General features: G+C 43.3%; 1 protein-coding gene across 1 annotated transcript in view; it reads right to left on the bottom strand.

Moving 5' to 3' along the window:
• Positions 1 to 540: 540 nt before the first annotated feature.
• Positions 541 to 23474, bottom strand: part of LOC144483718 (transient receptor potential cation channel subfamily V member 6-like) — a 50050-nt gene continuing 27116 nt past the window's right edge. Inside the window, exons 7-15 of the mRNA XM_078202261.1 lie at positions 22529 to 22675; positions 21070 to 21276; positions 15328 to 15414; positions 12976 to 13052; positions 10852 to 11017; positions 6357 to 6423; positions 4251 to 4519; positions 791 to 900; positions 541 to 697 (exon numbers count right to left, since the gene is read on the bottom strand). Coding sequence (XP_078058387.1) covers positions 541 to 697; positions 791 to 900; positions 4251 to 4519; positions 6357 to 6423; positions 10852 to 11017; positions 12976 to 13052; positions 15328 to 15414; positions 21070 to 21276; positions 22529 to 22675 — 1287 coding nt within the window. The remainder of the gene's footprint in view (positions 698 to 790; positions 901 to 4250; positions 4520 to 6356; positions 6424 to 10851; positions 11018 to 12975; positions 13053 to 15327; positions 15415 to 21069; positions 21277 to 22528; positions 22676 to 23474) is intronic.

Genomic DNA, 23474 nt, shown 5'->3' with positions numbered 1-23474 from the left:
CCCATCGGGTCTGCACCGACCACAATCCCACCCCCATATCCCTACACATTTACCCACTAATCCCTCTAACCTAAGCTTCTCAGGACACTAAGTGACAATTTTAGCATGGCCAATCAACCTAACCCGCACATCTTTGGACTGTGGGAGGAAACCGGAGCACCCGGAGGAAACCCACGCAGACACAAGGAGAACGTGCAAACTCCACACAGACAGTGACCCAAGCCAGGAATCGAACCCAGGTCCCTGGAGCTGTGAAGCAGCAGTGCTAACCACTGTGCTACCGTGCCGCCCATATAATATGTTTATATCAAAGCCCTCTTCTTTATTTTAACAAAAATATCTAATGTAAATTAATTTTCCAGGTGTAAAATGTGTGAGAGAATTTAAAATGAGCATGTTAAGTACTTGTATAATCACTTACAATAAATTATAGGTATATATCAGTGTACAGTGTTATCATTTGAATAGTATTGCACAGTGCAAATAACAAAACTGAGAAAAATATATTTCGAATGGTGATCTATATGAAGAAAATACTCCCTAAAAAGAAGTGGACTCGGAAGAATCTTTCATGCTTATGATTTTTGCAAGGTTTTTGCGAATTGCATCCCATCCTAGATGGTGTGAATATTTCTGCGCATTCAATGCTGGAACCTGCGCCTTCGTTCCTACTGTCTCCGTAAGAATTTCTTCAACCCTGTAATCAGAAGAATTATTTAGATAAGTGAAATTTGCATTTGAAATGCAAAAAACAAAGCAGTAAAATGCTGAGATGTGTTTATTGGATTACCCAATATACCACTTGTCATCATCGAAGCCCAGAGATCTTCCTGGAACCCCTGAGCGAATCTTCAGAAATACTGGCACACGTCGCTCTAGGAGCAGTATGGTGGCTGCAATCTGAAAAAGTTAACCTGGCAATTTAATTTCTAATACTTGGAATGTTTCATTAGGTACGAGTACAAAGCAAACAATATCCTCACAGACATGCACACCGTCAACACTACTATATCTCAACATTATTTATAAGTTAATGGCTCAGATTCTGCTTTCCCGAAGGACATTAGCGAACTTGATGGGCTTTTACAAAGAAATTGATGATAGTTTCACGGTCGCCATTGCCAAGACTAGCTTTCAATTCCAGATTTCGTTAATTGATCTCAGATTACACTAGCTGCCATGATGGGATTTGAAGCCATGTCCCCAAACCACCAGCTCTGTCGAAGGGTCATCCAGACTCAATGTTGGCTCTATTCTCTCTCCACAGATGCTCTCCGACCTGCTGAGATTTTCGAGCATTTTCTGTTCTTGTTTCAGGTTCCAGCATCCACAGTATTTTGCTTTTATTTTACATTAGCCTGGGCTACCTGATTATTAGTTCAGTGACATTATTATTATTCCACTGTTTTCCACATGTCAGGATGGTGGGTGGTTTGGAGGGGAACTTGCAGGTGGTGGTGCTCCCATATGTCTGTTGCCCTTGTTTTTCTCGGTGAGGTGGCAGAGGTCACGGGTTTGAAAGGTACTTGAAGGAGACTTGGTGAGCTCCTTTAGATTGTACACACTGCTGTCACTCTGCACCAGTGGTGGAGGGAGTGAATTTTTAAATTAATGGATGGAATGTCAGCCAAGTGGACTGCTTTGTCTTGGATGGTGTCGAGTTTCTTGAACATTGAAGCTCCAATCATCCAGGCAAGTCAGGAAGTGAGATAATCACCTCAGGATGTTTAGTCGCTGACTTGCTCTTGTAGCCACAGTATTTATGTGGCTGGTCCAATTCAGTTTCTGGTCAATCTTAATCCCCATGATGTTGATAATTAACTATCTCAACTGATTTTTCAGCTTAACAAGGATTGGTTGAGGGTTTGGGCATAGGTTGGAGATGCATCCCATATATATATATAAAGGGCGGCACGGTAGCACAGTGGTTAGCACTGCTGCTTCACAGCTCCAGGGTCCCGGGTTCGATTCCCGGCTCGGGTCACTGTCTGTGTGGAGTTTGCACATTCTCCTCGTGTCTGCGTGGGTTTCCTCCGGGTGCTCCGGTTTCCTCCCACAGTCCAAAGATGTGCGGGTTAGGTTGATTGGCCAGGTTAAAAAATTGCCCCTGAGAGTCCTGGGATGTGTAGGTTAGAGGGATTAGCGGGTAAAATATGTGGGGGTAGGGCCTGGGTGGGATTGTGGTCGGTGCAGACTCGATGGGCTGAATGGCCTCCTTCTGCGCTGTAGGGTTTCTATGATAATTATGTTTAAATGCTGGTAAAAAAGAAAATAGGTGCTGGAGTAGGCCATTCAGCCCTTCGAGCCTGCACTACCATTCAATATGATCATGGCTGACCATGCACTTTCAGTATCCCATTCCTGCTTTCTCTTCATACCCATTGATCTCTTTAGCCACAAGGGCCACATCCAGCTTCCTCTTAAACATATCTAATGAACTGGCCCCAACAGCTTTTTGTGGTAGAGAATGCCGCAGGTTCACATCTCTCTGAGTGAAGAAGTTCTTCCTCATCTCAGTCCTGAATAGCTTACCCCTTATTGGTAAACTGTGACCCCTTGTTCTGGACTTCCCCAATATCGAGAACATTCTTCCCGCATCCAGCTTGTCCAGTCCCATCAGGATTTTAAATGTTTCAATGAGATCCCCTCGCATTCTTCTAAATTCCAGTGAGTACAAGCCCAGTTGATTCAATCTTTCTTCATATGTCAGTCCTGCCATTTCGGGAATCAGTCCGGTGAAACTTCGCTGGACTCCCTCAATAACAAGAATGTCATTCCTCAGGCTAGGAGACCAAAACTGCACACAATACTCAAGGTGTGGCCTCACCAAGGCCCTCGATAACTGCAGCAAGACATCCCTATTCCTATACTCAAATCCTCTTGCGATGAAGGCCAGCATGCCATTAGCTTTCCTCACCGCTTGCTGTACCTGCATGCCAACCTTCAGCGACTGTTCCACCATGTTGCACTTCCCCTTTTCCTAAACTGCCACGATTCAGATAATAATCTTCCTGTTTTTGTCACCAAAGTGGATAACCTCACATTTATCCACATTATATTGCATTTGCCAAGTATTTGCCCACTCTGTCAACCTGTCCAAGTCACCCTGCAGCCTCTTAGCATTCTCCTCATAGCACGCACTGCCACCCAGCTTAGTGCCGTCTGCAAATTTAGAGATATTGCATTCAATTTCTTCGCCCAAATCATTAATGAATGTTGTGAACAGCGGGGGTCTCAGTACTGAACCCTACGGCACCCCACTAGCCACTGCCTGCCACTCTGAAAAGGACCCGTTTATTCTCACTCTCTGCTTCCTGTTTGCCAACCAGTTCTCTATCCATGTCAATACATTGCCCCCAATACCATGAGCTTTAATTTTGCTCATGAATCTCTTGTGTGGGACCTTGGTAAAAACAGGACATTGTGTAAGGCTTTTGAACCTAAGGTAAATCCAATTGTGGAACCCCTGTTCCCACTAACTGACCACCCAAATCAGTGCACATCAATGATGAAACTCAGCAGCTTCCTGATTGGTGCAACATAATGCAACATGCACTGCATTTATTTGGTGGGTACCGGAAGAGAATTGATCAAAATATATGTTACAATATTCATCTGATTTTTCTGCAGTATATTTGAAATGGTTAACTGGAGGTTTGGTCATTAATTCTTAATGAATTAATTACAGTCATTTCATGTACTGACTCTGCAAATCATATTATTTATCTCGTTGGGTAATGATTAAATTTGTATTTAAAGCAGAGAGGACAATTCCATGCCTGCTTATTTTCTGTGCAACAAAGATAGATCTTCCCAAGTAGGCAGTTACCTTATCTGCTGCAAGTGTATAATTGAAAATCACAGGCAATGTACCCAGGAATTTCAGGAGACACTCACAAGACTGGAAACATCTATTCTAAATTCTGACAGGAATTTATTCATTAACTTTCATTAAAATTGACCAAATTTGATTAATTACTAAGTTGACTTTCTTTTATAAATTTAAATATTATGGTAAGTGTTTAACTTACAAAATTGACAAAAAATAGTCACTATTGCGACAGATTCAAGTACTGCAGTACACATCTCTCATTGTAATATCAGAAATAGGCAAACCCAAATTGTTCCAATCGAGGAAGGGGTGTCAGTGTTCTCAATCAATTAGGTCACTTCTTACATGGTTACGTTTGCTGCATTCTAACATTTCAGTTTGTCTAGTTCATAAACTGAATTCTAAGAACTTAGCTTACCTGCACTTTCCAAAGTTCCTCTCTTTCATATGCAATTCTCCAGTATGTGTCATCCATCATTGCAATCAACAAATTTAACAGCAGAAGGTACACAAAGATCATGTATAGAACATAGCCAGTGTATATGATGCTGGGAGTTGGCCTATCATACGGAACCGGAAGATCAATTAAACCCATCATTAGCTCAACTGTGGTATACATTGTCATTGAAAAGTCCCTGAAATATGGATAATTTCTCAAATCCAGAGTCTGAAACATAACATAAAAAGCTGCAGGATAAAAGCAAAAAAACAAAACCACATGAGATTTGTTTTAAATTAGAATATCAACAGTGAATACTACCGTGGTCGACCTGAGGCCTATAATAATGCAAATATCTTCATTAACAATGCAGTTTAAACTGCAATTAGAAACTAGTCACATTCATTTACAGGGGGGATGTAGCTCAATATTAGGGTATATGCTTTGCATGTAGATGCATGTTGAATCGGTTCAAATCTCAGCATTGACTTTCAATGTAGTGGCCATGTAGATTGAATTGTGAAAAGGATTTTATGCAGCTGAAATGCCGTAACCGGCAGGGCTACAGACCAAATGCTGGAAGGTGGGATTAGGCTTGGGGGCTTGTTTTTCAGCCAGTGCAGACACGATGGGCCAAGTGGCCTCTTGCCGAGCCATGATTCTATGACAGAGGGCAAGAATTTCCTGGAAATTGGCAAAGGCTGATAGCCGGTGGGAAAAGTGCTGTTGAAGCCGCCAACTGTAACGGTGCTTTCTCCACTGTATAACCCCAACACAGAGAAAGAAAATGACGTATCGCTGGTGGAACAGCCTCTGATTCGCCCGTTCCAACAGCAACTTAGTCTCTTAAGGATTGGGCCGCCATTTTTAAAGGCTGCTCCGGCACTAAGGAGTTCACCCTGGAACCCGTCCCCCTTCCCCCATTGCACCTCTCCCTCGCACCCCCCATCCTCCCTGAGAACTGCCAGGAGATAGTGCCAGGGGGCAATGCCAGGACATGAGCCTCTCTCCTCCCGCGCCCCCCCCCCCCCTCCCAACCAAGCGCTGCATTCACCTAAGCTGCCCAGGAGGTTTGCTCGCCAGGTGCATGCCTTGGGAGACCAGTCAGATTTCACTCCATTCTGCCGTCACACCAATGTGAATGTATTTCCTGATGGGGATGGAGTTGGTTCAGGCATAAGGGGCCTGATAATGATATGTTAATGAATGCAAATTATGTTCCCGACACTGAACACCGGGAAATCTGCCTGGTCACTGAAAATGGGAGGGAAAAATCACGTTACGCGTTTGCGTAAAACGTGCTTTGGCTATTCTTACGATATTTTCTGCTCCCATCGACAAACCTGTCAGATGCCAATGGGAGCAGAAAATCCCAGCCAGAGACTTTAATCAGGCACCACCTTTTCTAATTCTGTGAACCGGTTTCAAATAGAGGCATACAAGATGATCTGAGGATTAGATAGGGTGGATAGTGAGAGCCTTTTTCCTCAGATGGTGATGGCTAGCACGAGGGGACATAACTTTAAATTGAGGGGTGAGAGATATAGGACAGATATTAGAGGTAGGTTCTTTACTCAGAGAGTAGTAAGGGCGTGGAATGCCCTGCCTGCAGCAGTAGTGGACTCGTCAACATTAAGAGCATTCAAATGGTTATTGGATAAACATATGGATGATATTGGAATAGTGTAGATTAGAGGGGCTTTAGATTGGTTCCACTGGTCGGCGCAACATCGAGGGCTGAAGGGCCTGTACTGTGCTGTAATGTTCTATGTTCTATGAATCAAAAGGAATTCATTTACTTAGCACCAACCAAGCAATATCATTCTATATCCACCGTGGAATCTTGTAACTAAACTTTTGAATGAAATCAAACTATGTGGGGCATGGTAAAACATAGAACCATAGAAGATAGGAGCAGAAGGAGGCCATCTGGCCCTTTGAGCCTGCTCAGCCATTCATCACGGCCAGGGCTGATCGTCAAACAGGCCTCAATCTTTTCAATTACATGACACAAATGTTCAGTTTGAAGCTTTCCATTGCATTTATTTTAACCTACAATTATTTTTATCAGCCTGAGACACATACCAGAGGTGAATCCAGTGATACAGATAAGAACCAGGCAGCACCATTGCATAAAATCACCAAAAATGATCTGAAAGGAAATAACAATCCACAAACATGAGACTTCGAGAGTCACAGCGTTTTACAAATTATTTAGCTTTAGTTTCTGACTAAATAACTTAAAACCTAAATAGAATTTTCAAAAAATATGTAAGTAGGAACTTTTGTTGAATTTTAACTTGAATCTTACATGACCAGTGGTAACACTGGAGGAAATGTTATCTGCAAATTTATCACATTTTATTCATTTTCCCTTACTTCTGTCTCACCCTATACACTCCACATAACAAACCTTCTCCATCTTATATCTTCATCAAAATATCTTCACCTTCTCTCAATTCTCTCTTCTTTCAGACCTGCCTCTCTCTTTTACTTTAAGTTCTGGAAATGTAGACACGTCCTTGCCACTTCATGAAGTGATGGCCAATCTTCCTGAAGATGCACTGCCGCTTGGTCTGATTGGAACAAATAGCAGGTCAAAGACTAGCACCACGTGTACTTTGGAAGCTAGGCTATTTGATGGATCTTCACGTGGTGAATCACCAAATGAAAATGTGCAGGAGCCCCAGACCAGGGAAAGGAGATGCCACAGAAATCAACTTCCTTCCAGGTTGAGATCTTTCATAAATACTGCTGCATAGGACTTAGATGCTGACGTCAAGAATCCATGCTACTGAAGAAGGCTGATGTGCACACATCAGGCGTTACTAGGTACACTGGACAGCCTGATCGTGAGTTTGTGTATAATAGCTGGGAGCATGGAGTTACACCTGTGTCAAGGCTTTGTGCAGAACATGAGACCATTCCTTATAATATGGACTGAGTAGTCAACTCTATGAAGACAACAGCAGTGCCCACCATGATTAACCCTCTGCTGACAACTCTGACAAGATCATATCCTATTGCTCATCCACTATTTCCCTTTGGTAACATTATTCAAAGACACTTGCCTCGGATTCCACACATATGACATCCAGAGAAACTTCTCCACCCCCTCTCCCAACCCCTGCAGTGCTTTTGCCTTGTATCCTGGCTTGCCTGATATCCACTTTTGGGTGAAACAAACTTTCCCCTGGTTCCTTGACTGAGTTTTTTGAAGAGGTGACAAAGATAATTAATGAGGGAAGGGCTGTGGATGTAGTTTATGTGGGCGGGATTGTCCCAAAAAAATTCAAAATCCCCAATTCACGAGAAAACGGGAGTAAATGCTGCTGGTTTTTCTAGCGTGATTGTCAGAGTGAATCTCCCACACTCTGGGCATTGCAGAGTGCCCTAATGGGATTTCAACTGAAAATCTGCGGGCGGGACCTATTCCTGCTGGAGAGGCCGGTAGCATAGCGCTGAACGGGCCATTGTGCATGCGCCGACCCATCAGCGCCGAGATTGGCGCATGCACACTGGCTTCCCTATCGCTGGCCTCCCAATCACTGGCCAGCCCTGTGACCCCTCCAATACCCCCATCCCCTGATCGCTAGCCTCCGGGATCTCTTCGGGCCAGCCCCGATCTCCCCAACCCTCCACCTGGCCAGCCCCGATATCCCGATCCCAGACCCCCTGACAGCTCCAACCCCCTAGCAGCCCTGACCCCCCCCCACCCACCCGCCATGCAGATGGCCAGCCGTGATCACCGCCCTCCCTCCTGGAAGTGCCAAGTGGCAGCAGGACCTCCCACCCTCACCGATCGCTACCCCATAGACCCTGTCTCTAATTGGCCCCGCCCCTCTGGCTTTGCCCCCTTGGCACAGCCCGGTGGGCAGTGCCAAGGTGCCACTTGGGCATTGTCAGTTTGCTCCTTGGGCAGGGGGTCAGGCTGGTACTGCCAGGCTAGCACTGCCCTGGGGGCACCCCCCTTACCCCGACATCTTGGGGATAACTCCATGGCCTCTGTTCCCTCCAGGAGATTGGGCCGCCTGTTCCCCCTTCTTGGGGAGCAATAGTAAACCCCGCTGGAGTGAACCACTCCTGGCAGAGGGAGGTGGGGGGGGGGGGGGGGGGGGTGGAGGGGGAATGCTTGCAGGCTGTAAAATTTAATCCTTGGCCTGCTAATTATATTCAAATGAGGATTTAATTATTGAAATCAGCTCCGCGCTGATTTCCGGTGTGGAACTGATGGCGCTCAAAATCCTAACCACAGAGACCTGGACACCCAACGGGAAACAACGTAGCAGGCTGGGAGAATAACTCCCAGGGACTTCAGTAAGGCATTTGACAAGGTCCCACATGGCAGACTTGTACAAACACTAAAATCACATGGGATTCACGGTGGGTTGGCTAGATGGATACAGAAATGCCTTGGTTATAGAAGACAGAGAATAGTGGTTGAAGGGTGTTTTTCAGAATGGAGATCTGTAGCTAGTGGTGTTCCGCAGGGATCAGTGCTGGGACCTTTGTTGTGTGTAGTATATATAAATGATCTGAAGGAAAATGTGGGTTGTCTGATTAGAAAGAAATCAGATTGTCTGATTAGAAAGAAATCAGAATTTATGTCACACTATTTGTAACTCCCACAGTTGCGTGGACCTGCAGAGTTTCACTGGCTGTCTTGTCTGGAGACAATACACATCTTTTTAGCCTGTCTTGATGCTCTCTCCACTCCCATTGTTTTGTTTCTTAAAGACTGGATTAGTTGTAAGTATTCGCATTCCAACCATTATTCATGTAAATTGAGTCTGTGTCTTATAAGTTCTGTTTGTGAACAGAATTCCCACTCACCTGAAGAAGGGGCTCAGAGCCTCGAAAGCTTGTGTGGCTTTTGCTACCAAATAAACCTGTTGGACTTTAACCTGGTGTTGTTAAACTTCTTACTGTGATTAGAAAGTTTGCAGATGACACAAAGATTGGTGGAGTTGCTGATAGTGCCAGAGATTGTCAGAGGATACAATAGGATATAGATAGATTAGAGGCTTGGGCATAGAAATTGCAGATGGAGTTTAATCCGGACAAACACGAGGTGATGCATTTGGAGGATCAAATTTAGGTGTGAATTATACTGTGAATGGCAGAACCCTTAGGAACATTAACATACAGAGCGATCTGGGCATGCAGGTCCACAGTTCCCTAAAAGCTGCAAAACAGATGGCCAGGGTAATTAAGAAAGCATATGGCATGCTTGCCTTCATCAGCCAGGGCATTAAGTACAAGAGTTAGGAAATCATATTGTAGTTATATAAAACCTTCGTTAGGCCACATTTGGAGTATTACCTGCAGTTCTGGTCACCACATTATCAGAAGGACATGGAAACTTTGGAGTGAGTGCAAAGAAGGTTCACCAGGATGTTGCCTGATCTCAAGGGTGTTTGTTATGAGGAGAGGTTGAATAAACTGGGATTGTTTTCACTGGAAAGATGGAGGCTGAGGGGAGACCTGATAGAGGTCTACAAAATTATGAAAGGCATAGACAGGGTAGATAGTCAGAAGTTTTTCCAAGGGTGAAAGTGTCAATTATAAAGGGGCACAGGTTCAAGGTGATGGGGGCAAAATTTAGGGGAGATGTGCAGGGAAATCTTTCACGCAGGGAGTGGTCAGTGCCTGGAATGCGCTGCCAGAGGAGGTGGTGGAAGCAGGCACATTAGCAACATTTAAGAGGCATCTGGATGGGTACATGAATAGGGAGAGAGTAGAGGGATCCAGACTGAGTAAGGGCAGAAGGTTTTTTTTTAGTTTAGTTAGGGCATCATGATCGGCGCAGGCTTGGGGGCCGAAGGGCCTGTTCCTGTGCTGTTCTTTTCTTTGTTCTTTGAGATCATTAAAGCCATTGACTTTGGCTACCCTCACAATCTCTGTTCGCAAGCTCCCAATTCCAGCCTCTGCTGGCCATGGTCTTAGGTTGAAGTCATTGATCACACTCAACATCTGGTTTAAACCCAAGTTCAATCCAAAACCTTCCCATCACAAAGTCTGCCTACCTCCTCTTCCGAAACATTTGTCAAGCTTTTGCCTTGCCACAGATGATCGACTGTTGAAAGCTCCATCCATACTTCATCATTTCTGTTTCAACTATTCCAATACTCCCTGGCTGGTGTCCCGCCCTCCTGAAACTTCAGCCCATCTAAAAGTGCATCCCAACCCACACCAGGTACCATTCACTCACTACCACTGTGCTTGCTGACCTACTTTAGAACATGTTTCTATATTAAAGATGATATTATAAATGCAACTTATTGTTCTTTAAATCTTATTGAAATTATAGTTACTGCTTAAACTCCCCAAACCATCAGTGTTAATTGAGAAAACAAGAAAATAGTGCCAAAATTCCCTGGGTGTGTAGCAACGTATCTGAGTTTGATAATAATGGCTCTGATGGGAGAGGGAATTAATTGAAAATACGATGGAAGTGAAATGTTCAGGGTGACCCATCAGTGGAAAATCAATTTGTTGGTAGCCAGAGACAATATAACTATTTTTAATGTGTTCTAAACTGTTTTCACCATTATTAAATCATTTCAAATAGTCATCCTACCTTTTGAATCATAATGGAAAACTGTCCAAGCATTTTAAAACCTCTCGCAAAATAGATGGTGTTGCACCACCCGATGATCAGCGCCAAGGAGATTGGAACTGCTTCTTCAACATTACCAAGGATTCTCATGATAACTGCCACAGCAATCAAAAGAGAGTAACAGACCCTGGAACAGGAGGAAAACATAGAAAGCACACGATGTATAAAAGTCAAACCTGTGTGGAAGTGAATAAACTAGCTATTTTCGATGGATGTGTTTGCGTGGGTTTCCTCCAGGTGCTTGGTTTCCTCCCACAATCCAAAGATGTGCAGGTTAGGTGGATTGGCCGTGCTAAATTGCACTTTAGTGTCCAAAGATGTGAAGGTTAGGTGAATTAGCCATGGTAAATGTGCGGGGCTACGGAGATAGGGTGGAGGGGAGGGCCTGGGTTGGATGCTTCTTCGGTGAGTCAGTGCAGACATGATGAGCCGAACAGCCTCTTTAGGGATTCTACAGTTCTATGACTTCCTGGTGCCCACTTTTCTGCAAGGTATCATTGCAGCACCCGAGATAATGCGGGACTATTCCCTCCCTCTTCCCCACCCTGGATGTAAGGCCAGCACTTTGAGAAGTGATGTCTAGGTGATTGTAACAAATTAACAGTTTGGGATAACTTTGTGTAAAGCTTCTCCAACTTGAAACTGCCCTCCAACAGTATTCAGAACTCCTTACTAAGAACATGACTCCAAAGTCCTTCACTGCAGTGATGGAAATAATGGAAATGAGTTCTGAAAACTGTTTCCACTGCAGGTATTGGCTCTTCCAACTTCTCTCTGGCCTCTGCAAAACACAGCTGTTCCCTTTCCCATGCAGACTAAAATATGCAGAGCTGAAAGGGGAGCAGGGACTTCTGCATTGTGGGTCCTATAACCATTTTTCTTTCACCCACATCTATTCCGGCACGATAATTCCGGTGGAATTACCTGCAATTGTCCTGCTGAAGTAGCCATCTCCCTATATTACTTCAAAGCAGACACATCAGGAGTATTTGATTGTTTGTGAAATGCTTTGGAATGTCCTGAGGTTAGAAGAGGTGCTACAGAATGTGAGCTTTCTCTTCTTCCTATTGTGATATTGATGAATTATACAACAACTGGATGCACACTTTAATACAGTTCCCTATGAATATAATGTATTATCTCCATATTAGTGTAGTAAACTGTCAGGAGCAGATCAACTGCTAGACATGCATCCCATCAGATTTTTCTATCCATTGACTTGGGCGTGGTCTATACTTGGTGACCAATTCATTCCTGCCCACCTGGTTATGAAAGTTAAAATCACCCCCATTTTGTTTTTAAATATTGTAGCTGAATGATATAATGGAAGAAAATAACTAAATTTTATCAATTGGCCCTCATTAGCTTTTTGTTTGAATGTATCTCCCTTTCTTCCTCCCATCAGCAAGATGGCTGTTTCGATTTTCCGCTCAAGCCACATCATTTCACTGGCACACCTTTACTGGAACTGCTTCCACTTTTGCATTCCCTGCAGAGAAGTGGCACCAAACATACATGTTCATCCAAACATGGGCCACTTATGATAATGAGATGTATGTGGTGAGAGTATGGCAAACAATGTATTTTCTGGCATCTGTAGCTTATCAATGCTAGATAACAGAAGTGCATCTGTATCCCTGACACTAGTATTGCTGTGAACAGTAGAAGGAAGCTATCTCCAAAGGGAGTTAGTTGCAGGACAACCGATTTAACATCCCAATCCTGCAATGTGAAATAATGTTAAACATATTGTCCCTGCTATTTCGTTGCCTGGTTCACATCCTTGTGGACAAGCAGAGACTCTGAATTGTGGCTAAGTGGAAGATAAAGGCCATAAGTGTGCAGGAAGTAGATTCCACACTTAACATACCGACAACTTAATTAACAATACTAAAGAAAAATCTATTCCAGCATCACTGAGAACCTAATCTTTGTAAATTATAAATGCAGCATTGAATAATACATCATTATCTAATCAATTTTACCAATGTGTTAATTATTCATCTTCTCTAATTAGATTGCAATATACTGTCCAGAATGATCCATTTAGGAAAACAAATGACAGGAGCAGTAGATTATACTTACAAGAGCAATGGGAAAGGCCCTCCTATTGATGTATTCCCTAAATAATTTCTTGGACCAATCCTGTACAGATAAGGGATCTAGAAATGAAGATAAATATTGAAAATTGAGACCATCAAATCCCATCTATAGGTAACTAAATGAAGGGGAGTAGCTCCTGCTAAAATGAGTTTGCTTCATGGGTTCTTGATTCCATCTTCATAGACTCCTACAGTGCAGAAGGAGGCCATTTGGCCCATCGAGTCTGCACCAGCCACAATCTCACCGAGGTCCTACCCCATAACCCCATGCATTTACCCTAGCTGGTCCTCCTGACACTAAGGGGCAATTTTAACATGGCCAATCCACCTAACCTAATCTTTGGACTGTGGGAGGAAACTGGAGCACTTGGAGGTAACCCACGCAGACATGGGGAGAACGTGCAAACTCCACACAGACAGTAACCCAAGCCAGGATTTGGACTCAGATCCCTGGCGCTGTCTGCCACCGTGCCGCCCCTAATACTTATTGTGTAAAGAAACTAGATCATTTCCCATGCACCATTTGTTTACTTCATCTAACTTGAATAGTTTTAACCTTTTTTGAATCCAAGAAAACTCAAATATCATTTTCATTTTTTGGGGCATTTTTCACAGATTAATGAATCATATACAGTCATTCTCAGTACTCCATGGATCTTCCTGTCTGTGTCTGCTATAATGACTGCAGATGAATGGGTTTCATTATAACAGCACTCCGCTGATCGCTTGACAGAATGCAAAGTTGCCATCAGCCACCATTGTAGATGGTAAGCTTGATCTTGAAGGAGTGTTTCAAGGGCCTGATTTTGTAAGTCAAAGAATGCTAGGATGGTGGTCAGCCTTAAGATAAAAGAATCATGGTTGCACCCAGGAAGGTAAATGTTGACTTTTGTGGTGAGGTGGTGCTATTGGTCAAAAATGAGATGAACAGAGAATTGGATCTTTAACTATTGATCTGCAAGATAGCAAGGATCATAAAAATATGTGTAAGTGATGATTCCTCGGACCTTGGGAATCTTGCCACTTTATAAAATCAGACTTCCCTGCCATATCATCACTTGTCCATAGGGAAGTGAACGAAACAACATGGTCGAGTAACAATATATATGATGCTTACTTCAAGATGCCCAAGTTAAGTGAATTGGCTAATATTACAAATGTCTTCAATGCAGCCTAGAAAGATGCTGCACAGTTGTTGGCTTCCACATCCACTGGCCCTATGGCACCAGTGGTAAAGATGGACTGTAGCATGTTTTTTCCCTTCCAAAGTGGATAGATTTAACTTTTTATAAATCTATCGAAAAACTCAGATATCATTTTCATTATTGACTTCTTTTGGGAGTCAGTTAGCTCAGTTGGCTAGATGGCTGGTTAGTGGTGTCAAGTGTCAGCAACAGCCCGGGTTCAATTCCTGTACCGGCTGAGGGTATTCATGAAGGCCCGCCTTCTCAGCCTTGCCTCTCACCTGATGTATGGTGATTCATCGGTTAAATCACCACCAGTCAGCTCTTCCCCTTAAAGTGGAGAACAGCCTATGGTCATCTGGGACTATGGCGACTTTACCTTTACTTCTTTTGTGGAGCATAGCCTCTGAAAGTTTTACTTTTGGGACAGCAAGAAATAAAAGTCTCTGTGCGGAATTTTACAACCTCGCTCGGATGAGGAAGGAGAATTCCGTTCTGCAAACCTCGCCTGCCCCGCCACGGCAGTAAAATTCCAGTCTGTATATTTTGGTGTAGGAACATCAATGATTATGTGCAATGCACCCCAGTAACTCTGAAGCTTGACTGTGTAAGTTCTGGCTTTGAAACTGGATTCCCAGAATCAGTTATGTCAATATCCACATTAACAACTGTTAACAAGCTTTATTGTAGATTGATTCTGGAAATTTTCATGAAAGGATTCACAACTGTGAACGAACCTACTACCATGCTATTGCACAAGGCACTGGAATTCCAAGATTACTTCTTCACTAATGCTTTATATCTTACCTTATAGACAAATTAAATGGTGTTCTCTCAAACTTTTGAAGTAACAACTTTTTGGAGAATGCCGCCCAGCAGAGCTTATGGATCATGGCAACCTTCAGCTCCATTAGCTCTTCTGTAAATGGCATCATTTTCATTCTTGGATAGCAACCTTGGTATCCAAGACTGGATAATTAATTATTGTGGGGAAAATGCTACTGCTCTGCCTTTTCCAGATTTCTCTTCACAAACAGCTGGCAAGGCTGAGTAGTTAAAGAATTTCTAGCACTGATGCTCCTCTCTCCATATGTAAACTGGAAGTGCATCATTCAGCTTCGAGCTTTACAGGACAATGATTTGAGACTTACCTCACTGATGAGTATCACCAGTGCTCCAATGATGGTTATCAGTTCACCCACAAGTCGCAGGTAATCTTCCTTTGTTTGATAGGATTCCTAAATTAAGTATGTAATACAGAGATGACTGTTAACGCAAACATAATGCATTTATCACAAACAAAGGTACAGAAAAGCTATTGGCCCTGTATTGTGTTTATTCGTAAAACTAGAAGTTTGATCTCCTGCAAAGGGAACCAAAAACAGGTGCAGAGATAGCAATGTATGGTTAATCTGGGTGCACCGATTACAATGCAGGAAGCACACCAACCTGGCACAGATGTTGCATCCACTGTTCACCTTTGACCTTCAAATTACAGATTGCTTCCTGAACATTTTAGGGGAATATGTCCTCCTGCTGAGATCCCCCCCCCCCCCCCACCTTCTCCTCCCTCTTCTAACAGCTTCTCTTGCTCTGTATGACCTCTGGTTCATTCTTCAATTCATGTTGTATTCTAAGAAAATGCCCCATGCGTGGGGCCGATTTGTTTGTGCAGAAACATTAAAATCAGCACAAAATGATTACACATTTGCATGTGGACTTTTGCGACTTTAAACATAAAATTTACATTTCACCAAATATGATCCACCTGCTCTGAATACCTTCATTTGCATGATCACTGTACACACCTGCACAAATATGGTATCAGATGCAAATTGTCCCACAGTTTACCCCTTTCAGTGAAAGGAGTTAGGACAATAGGAAGGGTCTGCCTGGTAGTGGCAGTTATCTGTTAATGTACTGCAAGGAGTTAGTTCAATTGATGTTAATTACTGTGGCAGGAAGCTAAGCAAGGCAGTGACTCATCAGATGTTCTATACAAGAAACTGGTCTTTCAAACTGCACAGACAGTAGGGGGAAATGAGGAGACATGAGACTACACCCAAGTGAGATATAAAGAGTGGAGAATTAGGAATTTGGATCATGGGAGAATTTGGTGCACAAATCAAAATAGATTATACTTCTTTTAAAAATCAGTTTCCAGTTGTTGGAACAAGATATAGGTCAGCAAGTTTACTTTATTTTCTAGTCTCCAATTTATAGTAAATAATTGAAAAGTAAGCATAAGATATGGCAGGGCAGATTAGCCATATGGCATGCTTGCCCTGTGGTATGTGGGAAGTCATGGACACTTCGTGTGATCTAGATAAATACATGGGCAAGAGGTGCCAGCTGCAAACCCTTGAACTCTGGGTTTCAGAAATTGAGCGTTGGCTGGAGTCACTGTGGTGCATCACGAGACAGAGTTATGTGGATAGCATATTGAAGGAAGTAGTCACACCACAGGTTAAGAGTCTGCAGGAAGAGAGGGAACGGGTGACCACCAGAAGGTCTAGGAAATACTGGAGTCCTCTGTGTCTATCTCACTCGTGAACCAGTTTTCCATTTTGGATGCCCACACACTATCCTTTGGGGGATAGCGGGGAAGTGGTGAAAGGATTACCGAGCTGATTATCAGCCCATTGAACCACATTCTGAACGCTCTTAATAATACTTTTGTGTTCACAAAAGAGGGGTCAATGTTGTAGTTAATGAGGAGTGGGATTAACGTCGGGAGAGAGGAAGTATTAAGGCGATAAGCATCCTTGAAAGTGGATAAATCATTGGAATCATAGAATCATAAAATCCCGACAGTGTAGAAGGAGGTCATTCGGTCCATCGAACCTGCACCATCAGGCCCTATCCCCATTATCCCACGTAATGACCCTGCTGGTCCCCTGACACTAAGGGGCAATTTAGCATGGCCAATCAACCTAACTCACACATCTTTGGAATGTGGAAAGAAAGCAGAGCACCCGGAGGAAACCCATGCAGACACGGGGAGAATGTGCAAACTCCACACAGACAATCACTTAGAAAGGCAAGGATTAATCAAGGACAGTTACCATGGATTTGTTAAGGGAAGGTCATGTCTGACTAATTTGATTGAAATTTTTGAGGAGATAACAAGGAGGATTAATGAGGGTAGCACGGTTGATGTTGTGTACGTGGATTTTAAGTAAGGCTGTTGACAAGGTCCCATGTGGAAAACTGGTTAAAAAAATAAAATCCCATGGGATCCAGGGGAGTACAGAAAGCTGGATACAAAATCGGTTCAGTGGTAGGAAACAAAGGGTGGTTATGGGACTGGAAAGGTTTATGGGTGCTTTTGTAATTGGAAGGCTGTTACCAGTGGGGTTCTGCAGGGCTCAGTACTAGGTCCTCTGCTTTTTATGGTATACATTAATGATTTGGGCATAATGAAAGGGACTGATCAAGAAGTTTGCAGATGACACCAAGACTGGCTGCACAGTAGATAGCAAGGAGGATTGCTGTTGACTGCCGGTTGATACCGATAGCTGGTTAGGTGGACAGAAAAGTAGCAAATGGAGTTCAACCCAAAGAAGTACAAATGATGCATTTGGGCAAAGGATTGCACAATACGTGGGAGGATACGTAACAGGTATAAAGAAACCAAGGGACCTTTGAGTGAATGTCCAAAGATCCCTGAAGGTACCAGGACATGTTGAAAATTTGTTAGGTAGACATATAGAGGGTGGATTTTTATGGCTCATCAATATAGAATCATAGAATCCCTACAGTGCAGAAGGAGGCCATTCGGCCCATTGAGTCTGTACCAACCACAATCCCACCCAGGCCCTATCCCCATAACCCCATGCATTTATCCTAGCTAGTTCCCCTGACACTAAGGGACAATTTAGCATGGCCAATCCACCTAACCTGTACATCTTTGGACAGTGGGAGGAAACCGGAGCACCCGGAGGAAACCCACACAGACACGGGGCGAACGTGCAAACTCCACACAGACAGTGACCCAAGCCAGGAATCGGGTCTCTGGCGCTGTGAAGCAGCAATGCTACCGTGCTGCCTGTTTTCGGGAAGGGGTGGGGCTGGAAAATATGGTGAGCCATTCAAAGTCCATTGATTTTGACAGGAGTGGAAAATCCCACCGGCGCAATATTTCACCTGAAATCCTTTCATTTATTAGTCAAGGTATAGAATATAAAAACATGGAGGTTATGCAGCAACTATGTAAAACATTAGTTAGAACATATCTTGAGCACTGTGCGCAGTTCTAGTCACCTCATTACAGAAAGGATGTATTTGCATTAGATAGGGTACAAAAGAGAGTTACAAAGGATCTTGCCAGGACTGGAAATTTGCAGCTGTGAGGAAAGATTGGATCGGCTGGGGTCGTTCTCCTTGGAACAGAGGAGGCTGAGGGAGGGATTTGATTGAGGTATAAAAAATTGTGAGGGGCCTGGAATTCACTGCCTGAAAGGGTAGTAGAGGCAGAAACCCTCACCTCATTTAACAGGGGTCTGGATATGCAGCTCCAGTGCAAGGCTATGGACAAAATGCTGCAATGTGGGATTAGGCTGGGTGGCTCGTTTTTCAGCCGGCACAGACACAATGGGCCAAGCGGCCTCTTTCAGCACTATACAGTTTCTATGATTCTAGGCATAGTGGATAGCACTGTTGCTTCACAGCATCAGGGACGCAGGTTCAATTCTGGCCTCAGGTCACTGTCTGTGTGGAGTTTGCACATTCTCCCCGTGTTTGCGTGGATTTCCTCCGGGTGCTCTTGTTTCCTCCCACAGTCCAAAGATGTGCGGGTTAGGTTGATTGGCCATGCTAAACTGACCCAAGTGTCGGGAAATTATCAGGGTGAATGAGGATTATGGGATTAGGGCCTGGGTGGGATATGGTTGGTACAGACTCGATGGGCTGAATGGCCTCCTTCTATACTGTAAGGATTCTATGATCAGTGAGCCCCACGGATGCCATTTTGAAAATCTAAGGTCCCCTTCAATGCCCAGAATAGTGACTCTGATATTCCCAATTTCTTGCCTGTAGGAAACTGGGCTGATGTTCAGGAATAATGCTGTATTGGACAAGCCTTTCCATTGGGAATGTCGATTCGTTCTGCTGTGTACTGGCAATATTGTTTTGGAAAGATATTTAATTATTTCATTTTGAAAACAGTGGGCTGGATTTTGCCAGGGCTGCGGAACCAATGACAATGGGCCAGGAAGCTGGGGACAAGCCCAACGTGGCTGTTTTGGGAGCAGCTCTGGGTGGATTTTCTGTTCTTTTTGCAGCGGGTGAGTTTCCATTGGTACACTTGTCTCTTTTTAAGGTATGAGAGCACGTCTCCATGAACTGGTGAAGTTGAGCAGAGAGAGGAGAGATCCACAAATGGACTGATCCACCTTCTCCAAAGTGGGGTCTAGTGGACGTTCTAGTCCTGCCCCAGCAGTGATTGCAGCCACTGCTGGATTAGTGGGCTAATGGTTAACTACCGACCTAACTTACCATTGTATAGAGTGGGACAATGCAAGGATATCTCTTGGTATTACCTACCCAGTTGGATGGAGGGCAATGTAGATCAGGATGGAGTGGGGCTGGCCGTCCTCCCTATACAAATACCTGTTGCTCTTCCCTACTTTATTTGGGACAGATAAAGGCAGGTGAAGGGAAATCAAATAAAACTGATCCATCAAAATGGTCAGCAGCCTTACAAAACTGGATTTTACAGTTATCTCATGGAAACTATGGGAAAGGAAAATCCGACCAATTTGTCAGTTAGAATATATCCTAGAAGTTTATAGGATTCTGTGATGTGTTTTGATGAGGATTTGCTATGGGACACTTCATCAATGAACATACTTTATACACCTGAGAATTGATCAATATATCCTCTAATTTATTTTCAAAGCGTGGATGATTTATTTAAATGAACATTCCCTTTAAAGTTATTGCACAGGACCGCATTTTTGTTAACTTAAAGGGGCAAAATTATTTGCAGCCTGTACAGGGACATCTAGGAGCAGAGGTAGGCCATTCAGCCCGTCGAGTTTACCCTGCCATTCAATGAGGCCATGTCTGCTCTGATATGATAATCCTTAACTCCACATTCCTGACTTATCCACATAACCTTTGAATCCCCCACTGATCAAAAATCTGTCTATCTCAGCCTTGATCACATGTAATAACCCAATCTCTCAAGCTCTCTGCGGAAATGGGGCAGCATGGTGGCACAGTGGTTAGCACTGCTGCCTCATAGTGCCAGCGACTCGGGTTCAATTCCGGCCTCGGGTCACTGTCTGTGTGGGGTTTGCATGTTTTCCCGCTGTATGGGTTTCCTCCGGGTGCTCTGGTTTCCTCCCACAGTCCAAAAATGGGTGGGTTAGGTTGATTGGCCATGCTAAATTGACTCTAGTGTTAAGAGATTAGCAGGGTAAATATGAGGGGTTAGAGGAATCAGATTATGGGATTGTGGTCGGTGCAGACTCGATGGATCGAATGGCCTACTTCTGTACTGTAGGGATTCTATGATTTCTATGAATGAATTCCACAGATTCACTACCCTCTGAGAGGAAAAGAAGTCCTCCTCGTCTCTGTCTTAAATGGGCAACCCCTTACTCTTAATGCTCCTTGGTCCTAGACTCTCCGACAAAGGGAAACAACCTCCCAGCATCTGATTATCTCCTCCCCAACCACACCTTTTCATTTTAAATCATCCAGCACAAACACTGACGATTGTTGGAGATGATTAATTGCAATCTATATTATTGCATTATCTTAGCAGCAAATTTTATTGTTTGATAAAGGTGAAGTTATTAGAGAGCTGAGAAGGAATTGATTTCAAAAGCCTTGAGATGATAACATATAACTGGAGGATGTCAATATTAGGAAATGCTTATACTTACTGCCAAAGTCTTCTGTGTCCTAATGGTTAGGTTGTCAGATAACCCAGGCGGAATTGGCTTCAAGGGCCGATAAAGGCTAGAAACGGTGAATATAATAATGTACATAATATAGGAGAACATCCAGATCAGGAAATACTTGTATCCAAAAGAATTCCACTTTTGATGTAAGAGCTCCTTCACTGGTTTAGCATCAACAAGTTTGCGGACCTATAAAAACAACATCAATTAACATCTGTTCAATTCTCCATCAGTGTTTTCTTCCTTATTTTTCAGCCACCCTTCCGATGAAGTGACATCAAAGATCACATTTTCCACCATTACCAGTTTGGAATACCAGACCTTAGGAAAACCTGTTTACAACAAGCGTCTTGCACTCCAAAGTCATGTGGAAAGAGTGAAATATTTCGAAAATGAAACAATGGGACATCGATCTGAAAATCACAACTGGATCTGCAGTTATAACAGCGATGACCTTTTGGCCTTTCCTTTAGCATATTGTGGACATCTGACCCTTGCACAGACAAATCTTGACTCTCCCCCCCACCACCCCCATAACAGAAAACTTCCAAACCCAAGCACAGGCGTGAATGAGCCAGTTTTAAAAATGTAAATACTTTGATAATTTTCTAGCAAAGAGGTGGCACAGTGGTTAGCACTGCTGCCTCACAGCGCCAGGGACCTGGGTTCGATTCCTGGCTTGGGTCACTGTCTGTGTGGAGTTTGCACATTCTCCCCGTGATTGCATGGGTTTCCTCCGGATGCTCTGGTTTTCTCCCACAGTCTAAAGATGTGCGGGTTAGGTAGATCGGCCATGCTAAATTGCCCCTTAGTGTCAGAGGGATTAGCTGGGTAAATGCATAGGGTTATGGGGATAGGGCCTCAGTAGGATTGTGGTCAGTGCAGATGGGCCAAATGGCCTCCTTCTGCACTGTAGGATTCTATGATTCTATGGAGTCTTGAAATCCGCTGCCACATACACCATATTATACAGTGATCCATAGGATATCTAAAATTATTTTATTTTTGTTTACAATTAGTTTTATTGGTGAGCATTGTGAAAGACAGGTGTGCTTTTGATATTATTGTTAATTTTAACTACCTTTCACAGCTCTCAACAGTGATTTTTCACTCTTATAACTTCCGCTTGAAAAAGCAGTGAATTGCTCAGAATTAACACTTGATGCACAAAATGTTACACTGTATTTAGCTTCATGACTGGAAGTCAAGGTTATTAAGAAATTAACCAAACTTAGAGAGTTTGTGGCCTCACTTCTGACTGCTGTCATTAACTGAGTTACTGACTGTGGAATTCAAGTGGGGAGCCATTACCAGCAAGGTGAAAACGTAAATGTATATTTGCACATGTTAAAGTCATAACATGTGTAGAGCTATCCCATGGAAATGTATAGCTTAATGGACAATTACAGCAAAGTACAGGCAGGTTCATTCTTATGATTACCTCACTATTCCTACTTGTTGTTATGATGTCCAGAACCGATTTTTGGTCACCCCATGTATCAATGTTGGTGAGATCATAGACACAGTAAGAAATTGTCCCCATTGTCCAGTATATTTTCTTCTGCTTTTGCACCAGATAGTTGAACATCTACAAAGGAAAAAGCATTTAATGCGTTAAACAGGATATTTTAAAAGGTACATTTTTTAAAGAACAATTTTATCTGATTCAAATTTAATAGGAATGCACTCGTTCTGCTGAAATTTGCTTCACAAGGTTGTGATCTTCTCCTCTGTGTGGCTACTAATCGGAGTTTGAGCTAAATTTAGTATTTCCGTCTCATATAAAAGCTAGGATAAATCTAATTTCAGCAGTGAAGTGAGGCTGAGATTGACATTCCTTGCACCACACCATTATGTGATTATCCCCATGAATACGGAAACAAAGTGATTGTAAAACCGTTTAACTAACAGCATACAAAACATGGGCTGGAATTCTCCGGTCGTTCATGCCCTCTTGCTGCTCCAAGCGAGGATGGAGAATTTGGCACTTAGCCAAATCTCCATTCACTGCATCGGGACCAGAAAATAGCACCGACGTGAACGGCTGGAAAATTCCGCCCGTGGTTTATTTTGGAAAAAATGTTCAGGGCAAGAGAAATTCCGTCCTCAATAAAACCGACCGTCTGCCTCAATAGAGAGAATGCTACCACTGAGATATCTGCTTTTCAGGTGAAGTGGTGCAGATTTCAGGGTAAGATGTTAAATTGCCACTTTGTCTGCCCTTTCGAAAGGATGTAAAAGATACCTTGACATCGTTCAAAGAAGAATAATGTTCCAGCCAACATTCATCTCTGAATCACTGTCACTAAAACAGATTATCTGGTCATTTGCCTCATTGCTGTGTTGTCATGAAACATGTGTTGTCATGTTTCTTCCGATTTAGCAGT

Source organism: Mustelus asterias, chromosome 3 (genome assembly GCF_964213995.1).
Source record: "Mustelus asterias chromosome 3, sMusAst1.hap1.1, whole genome shotgun sequence".
Classification (NCBI taxonomy): Eukaryota; Metazoa; Chordata; class Chondrichthyes; order Carcharhiniformes; family Triakidae; genus Mustelus; species Mustelus asterias.
The sequence above is the reverse complement of the archived record's forward strand: the minus strand, read 5'-3'. Positions and strand labels throughout refer to the sequence as shown.